Source organism: Podarcis melisellensis, assembly GCF_964234715.1.
Source record: "Podarcis melisellensis genome assembly, chromosome: 12".
In the NCBI taxonomy this organism is placed as follows: Eukaryota; Metazoa; Chordata; class Lepidosauria; order Squamata; family Lacertidae; genus Podarcis; species Podarcis melisellensis.
In genome coordinates this window covers 20134030-20140962 of record NC_138544.1, presented here as the reverse complement: position 1 = coordinate 20140962, position 6933 = coordinate 20134030, and the positions used below count along the sequence as shown (strand labels likewise).

General features: G+C 43.4%; 1 protein-coding gene across 2 annotated transcripts in view; it reads right to left on the bottom strand.

The window, feature by feature from the left end:
- Positions 1 to 1861: 1861 nt before the first annotated feature.
- The window catches only part of NKIRAS1 (NFKB inhibitor interacting Ras like 1), a 20795-nt gene continuing 15723 nt past the window's right edge, over positions 1862 to 6933 (bottom strand). For both annotated transcript variants that reach the window (XM_081883476.1, XM_081883475.1), the window contains exon 5: positions 1862 to 2223. In XM_081883476.1, coding sequence (XP_081739602.1) covers positions 1984 to 2223 — 240 coding nt within the window. In that variant the 3' untranslated portion in view covers positions 1862 to 1983. The remainder of the gene's footprint in view (positions 2224 to 6933) is intronic.

Sequence of the window (6933 nt, the reverse complement as noted above, 5' to 3'; positions counted from 1 at the left end):
GTTAGGACAAAATGCTAGGTTGCTAATTGGGACATACTTTACCTGGTGCTTGCATCATCTGGGCACAAGAGAAAGTGATGGGCATTACTTAGAAAGTAATTGCTTGGGACCTTATTTGAAAGACCTGTGCAAATGCTTCATTCTTCATTGGAGGAATCATCTGAAGTCAGGAGGGTGGTGATTGGGGAAAAGCCTCTTCTGATTGCAGAAAGGAGTATCTCTTCCAAACCAGCTCATCTTTTATGCCCTTTCCATATAAGGGAGGACTTTTATTTGCTCAGGTATTCCAGCATGCTTTATTAACTGTTTATAACGCTTGTTTTTTCTGGATCCAATAGATTTTATGGCTGCTGCTTTTTTCTCTCTTTTAATGTTTTATATGGACTTCTATTGTACCTGCTACTACTTAAAACTATTCGCTCCCCTGGGAATCTTATGCTGAAGAGCAGCTAAAAAAGCCAATGCAATTCTGGGCTGCATCAATAGGAGTATAGCATCTAGATCAAGGGAAGTAATAGTGCCACTGTATTCTGCTCTGGTCAGACCTCACCTGGAGTACTGTGTCCAGTTCTGGGCACCACAGTTCAAGAAGGACACTGACAAACTGGAACGTGTCCAGAGGAGGGCTACCAAAATGGTCAAAGGCCTGGAAACGATGCCTTATGAGGAATGGCTAAGGGAGCTGGGCATGTTTAGCCTGGAGAAGAGGAGGTTAAGGGGTGATACGATAGCCATGTTCAAATATATAAAAGGATGTCACATAGAGGAGGGAGAAAGGTTGTTTTCTGCTGCTCCAGAGAAGCGGACACGGAGCAATGGATCCAAACTACAAGAAAGAAGATTCCACCTAAACATTAGGAAGAACTTCCTGACAGTAAGAGCTGTTCGACAGTGGAATTTGCTGCCAAGGAGTGTGGTGGAGTCTCCTTCTTTGGAGGTCTTTAAGCAGAGGCTTGACAACCATATGTCAGGAGTGCTCTGATGGTGTTTCCTGCTTGGCAGGGGGTTGGACTCGATGGCCCTTGTGGTCTCTTCCAACTCTATGATTCTATGAAATGAACCCTTTATAAATGACTTATTATTAAAGAGTGGTTCTTTTTCTCACCTACGCTGCCCTACAGGAGAGCAACTGCTTGCTTAAGTACTTAAGCCAAACCCTGACTGCTTTTTATGTGGGCTTGAATCTCCCTTGTGAAAATCTGGTCCCATTACTCCATGATGTGCATTATAAAACAAACAAGTTGGATCTGCAACAAAAAGTCGCAGCGTTAAATACTCCTGATTAGCGTTTCAGCTGGCCATGCCCTTTTCTCCATTCCATCTCCTCCCATTTTCTGTCCCTCAACCCCATTTAGCAGACAGCATTTCATGCACCCTAAACCTTCTCACTCCTCACTACCCCTAATTTCCCCCCAAAATGTTTTCACCCTCCTCCACTTTTGCAAATCTTGGGGTTCTCCCGAGGCTTCTGATGCCTCCATCTCATGCACAGATTTTGGCCAAAAAAATATGCAGAATCAAAGTACAGATTCACTATTAGAATACACAGGATGTGAGAGGCCTGCCCTGTGAGAATGGAGCGTTTGTAAATGGCTCACTCTTACCAGATTTTTCTAGGTGTGCAATTGACGGGCGAGTATCCACACCCTCCCCATCTTTTTCAGTCACAATGTTTTATGGCTTGCTGTCCACACCAGTGGGCAAAGTTTGAAAGAATTCATCGGGTTCTCTCAATCCCTCTTCCTCCATCCTGAACACCCTTACATTCTGGGCAGGTATGCAAGTATTTCTATAGCTTGCTTGTGTACATCTTTTTTTTTTTTTAAGGGCTATTCATCCCCTTTAGAAACGAGAGCCGAGAAACTGCATACACAACTTTACTAACTGCAGCATCAAGCTCTGCGAGCACTTGAGGAAGCACAAAAGGAACAGCGTAAAGCACAGACCAACAACTCAAGACACTCCTCCCTGGTTGAAATGCCTTCAGCCGTCGTCATTATTGCCTTTGGGCTTCCGCCCGGGCAAAGGAAAAGCCGACTTGTTCTGGGCCTGAGAGAGTTTGCTCGCCAGCACGGCGAAGGGCTCGGCCAGCGTCCTTCCGTCGGTCACCGTGACTTCCCACAGCTTCACCTTCTCGAGTTTGGCCCACTGTTGAGCCACGGCCGCCTCGACTTGCCTTTCCTCTACCAGGTCGGCTTTGTTGCCTAAGACAACAATAGAGCCCTGAAAAAAGGAAGGAAGGAAGCAATCCGTCAGAAATGGCAAAGCACAGGCTTGGCATCCGGTTCGGTCAAGGAGCAGAAAGCTGCTCTCTCTCCTATGAGACCTCTCATTCTAAGGAGGCAACATTTAGTTCAATGGACCAGTGGGTCAGATTGCATTTTAATTCTAAGGTGCTGCCTTTGATGGAATCTGTATACCACAGGTAAGCTACATAGTGCCCTCCAGTTCTTGTTGGACTACAAATCCCATCACCCCTGTCCGCTGCTCTGCAAGTTAGAGCTGCTGCTGCTCGCAATGGTCAAGGACGATGGTTACTGTAGCCTAGCAACACCTTGTTGGCAATGGTCAGGCATCATGGGTGTTGTAGTCCAACAACACTTGATGTTGTTGGCAATGATCAGGGATCATGGGTATTGTAGTCCAACAACACTTGATGTTGTTAGCAATGGTCAAGGATCATGGGTATTGTAATCCAACAACATCTGCTGGGCACCAAATTGGCTACGCCTGCCATATGTCAATCCGTGTAATCTGTTGCTAAAAAAAAAAGTCAGACGCTACTAAGATGGTATTAGGTTTCAAGAGGAGCCCAAGATGCCAGCGAAGCAAGGAATTGCTCCCAATTTCTAAAGCCCAGTGACTAAGATTGCTTGTGCAAAAGTATCCTTGGCATGTTGTGAAGTATTGAAAAATACAAGCGGCTGCAAGCCCAGAAACAAATAGTGGCCAGGAAACCTGCAGGTGAGCATATTAAATTATAGCACTTAAATACGGCTCTTCTTTCCTATGAAACATGATATAGGGAAATTGCTATGAGCTTTGAGATTATTCAGGCAGGCTACACCAAATCCAGAACACAGGCATGCCAAAGGCTTTGGGTGTGTTCAGCTCTGCAGTTATGTAAGACTCTAATACTGAATGTTTTTCCCAACCTCCTTGTAAGATGACGAGGTGTATTACTCAGCCTGCAATAAGGCAACCCTCTTGCGTCTTGGGGCCCAGCCTGCTCATTTTGCTGAGTAGGTCTCTGACATCTGCCCCAAAGTACGATGGCAGCACTGGCTGCATTGTGGCTGGGCTGGTTTTGAAGCAAGTTGTGATCAAGGTTGTTCCTGGCTGGTTTTCAACCCGCATCCTCCTTTTAGATCTTGCCAGTCTAACTGCAAAGTTAGTTATTCTCCTTTTCTTTCCTAAAGCGATTACTCCAGTTCTCAGCTTTGCTTCGTTCTCTGCTTCTCTCTTCAGTTCTGCTGCCAGTTTTCTTTCCTTTTGGATCTTCCTTCCCCCAGTTCTTTCCTTTATGGTACTGATGTGCTTTGGCTTCTTCTAAACTGCCTTCCCTTTTCCCTATTTGCCTTATTACAGTCATGGCTGGCGCCCACTGGGATTAATAAGGCAGAAGGCAGGGAGGTCAACAGTAGGTGGCACCAGAGATGAGTAATTCTACCCTTGTCCCCAGCCTCCTCCCTACTGAGTCCTAACAAGGCAATACTGACACAACATTTAGAGCGCTACGATTCCACTTTAAACAGTCATAGTTTCCTCCAAAGAATTCTGGGTTAAAATTCCCTGCATTCCCTGCGAAGAGGGCTTGTGGGCTTTTCTGGTTTTGTGCAAATCTGAGGGATTGAAGAGGGGGATTGTATAATTTACAAAGACTCTTTTTAATGCCAGCAGACATTTTAACTGAATTTTTATTTTATAATATTAAATTATTTTTATTTACATTGGATCAAGTTTCTTATTATACACCACTCTAATTATAAGTAAGCGGCATATAAATTATTGAAATAAAATTCTCTAATGTCGCTAATTATAATTCTCTAATTATAAATTATTGAAATAAATTAGTAGCAAGTTTCTAGCAACCATGGTTGCTTTTGCATTGAAAAAGCAATTTTCTCTAAAGGCGCTGAGACAAGGCAGGATTTGGGGAAAACTTCAAAATGACCAGGGTAAGAGAGTAGCTGTTCACTTTTCACAATTTGCTTCTTTTGTGGGTTTTTAAGATTATTCCTTTCCTCCTGGTTATTTTATCAAATCCCTACTGTTCTTGAATTTGCATCTAAGGAATCAGGAAGTAGAATATATGGCACTATTCAAACAACCTGTTCTCTCTTCCAAAAGTGAGCAACAGAGACAGTGCCGAACGTCAACTGTCTTAACAATATTTGCATTGTTTTGATTTACGGTTTTGATTTTGAGATGCACTGAATTACAACCACAGATGAAAGGGTATTCACAACTCGTTCCGTCCTTTGTTGTGTCGAACTACAAACCCCATGGGAATGCAAATACTGCTTTCAAACCGCTAACATTAAAAGAGAGACAGAGAGAGAAAAATCTATTCTGCCTTACAGTTAAAACGAAACGGAGGAGAGGAATCACAAGGGATCTTTATGTGCAGCAAAGTGACTCAGTCGATTGCTTGCTCACAAGAGAGGCAGCCTGTGTTTCCAGGTTCTTTGATGCAATGTGTGTGTGTAGTCAAATTAGGAAGCCGTATCCTAAATAGCACTTGCTATGACAACCGATTATATAATTGGATTAGGAAAGAAACTTCGTAGTAAACAAAGCAGTTACTGTGCTGTTAATAACAACCTGATTCACTTTTCTGACTTATTAATAGCTGGTTGTAATGACTCACCCTAGTCCAGCAACATATCTGGGCACATTGAGGGGCTGCCCTTAAGATAGCCCTGGTGAGAGAATCCGCAATACCACCAATCAGCTGTTTGGGGGAGAAAAAGTGGGGGTTAAATTTAACCCCTTTCAAACAGCTGGTCTTGTACTGTATTGTTTTTTTCTGACTCAGTCAATATGGATCACTGGGGTTCTTCAGGGACACCATGGGAACCTCATATATCTAAGTTACCCTGTCCCTCCCAATTCTCAGTTTTATTTTAAATCAAGGTCTTTTGCTTTGGCCCTACGCATGCAGCAGAATTGGACAGGTGTTAAAATGGACCATCCTACTTTGGCTTACAAGTGAAGCACACAACTTTTGAACGCTCTGCCATGTTGTTGTTGCTTTATATGTATTTTTCTGAAGTTTTTATTATTATTAAGTTTTCCAAAATTTCACACATACATTTCAATACATAATAAAAACTCTCCCTCCTCGACTCCCCCCCCCTTTCTATGTTTCTCTCTCTCAGCTGTCTTCTATCGCTTAAACCTTGACAAAACTCTGGTAATTTTCAATCCCTTCTGTTGCTCATAGTTCAAATCCTCCTTGCTCATCATATTATAATATCACTCATCATATTATAATATCACTCATCATATTATATATATTTTTAATAATCCGAGAAGCGTTTCCATTCTTCCACAAAACCTCCGTCATTAGGTTCTTTTATTTTAGCTGTTGACTTTGCCAATTCTGCATATTGCTCAACCATTCTTCTTCAGTGGGTTATTTCTGCCTTTAAAAGCTGCCTGTTAATAGAAATTAGCACTTGGGGGAAGAAAATGTTCCCTCGTCCTTACTTTGTTGAGTCTTTGACGCAGGGGAGCATTTGAAAATGCGATGTGGTCCATTCTACTCCCTTACGGGTCCCGACTGAGGTAAGCACTGAAGGATTACTTCATAGAATAGGATTAGACTCCTTCTAGAGAGCCAGTGTGGTGTAGTGGTTAAGAGCGGTAGTCTTGTAATCTGGGGAACCGGGTTCGAGTCTCCGCTCCTCCACATGCAGCTGCTGGGTGACCTTGGGCCAGTCACACTTCTTTGAAGTCTCTCAGCCCCACTCACTTCACAGAGTGTTTGTTGTGGGGGAGGAAGGGAAAGGAGAATGTTAGCCGCTTTGAGACTCCCGAAGGGGAGTGAAAGGCGGGATATCAAATCCAAACTCTTCTTCTTCTTCTTCTTCCTTTAACCTCACTGAGTTTTGTGGTCTGTATGTCAAAGTCAGGAACGCTACGAAATTTGCAGTGATGAAACAGAAGCGATTGGCTGTGCTGCGGGCAGGCCCCATTTTCAGGGAATGCTGGGAATCCACTTCCTACTTTACACAAGGCTCAGGATACACAAAGGAGAACACTGAGTAACAACGCCTCTGACTGCTATATTAAGAGTCCATGAAAAGGTAGCAAAGGCCTCTTTCCGATGCAACCTTAATCGATGCAACCGGCAAGCCCTGAGTTACGTAAGAACTTTGCTCTGACAACAGCCAAACATTACATAACTGCAGCCTTGTGCTGACTTGCTTTAAATGGCCCCAGATGAATGCTTCCTTCCTTTCTTTTTTTCTTACAGGCACTTAGTTAAGAGATCCATTAGGGATTCACTCTCTCTTTACATATAGAATTTATTGCAGGAAAATACACAGAGCCCTGCATAGTTGATATTGTTCAGCTTGCTGAGCTGCAGCAGTCGATTAGCAAACATTGATGAAGCCATTTCCCTGGGAAGGGTCTGATTTAGTAGCCGCGGTGAAACCCCTAAAAAAAACCCTGATTAAATCCATTATCTTAGTATTACTGTTATACAGTGGTACCTCGGGTTCAGAACTTAATTTGTTCTGGAGGTCCGTTCTTAACCTGAAACTGTTCTTAACCTGAGGTACCACTTTAGCTAATGGGGCCTCCTGCTGCCGCCGCCGTGCGATTTCTGTTCTCATCCTGAAGTAAAGTTCTTAACCCAAGGTACTATTTCTGGGTTAGCGGAGTCTGTAACCTGAAGTGTCTGTAACCTGAAGCATCTGTAAC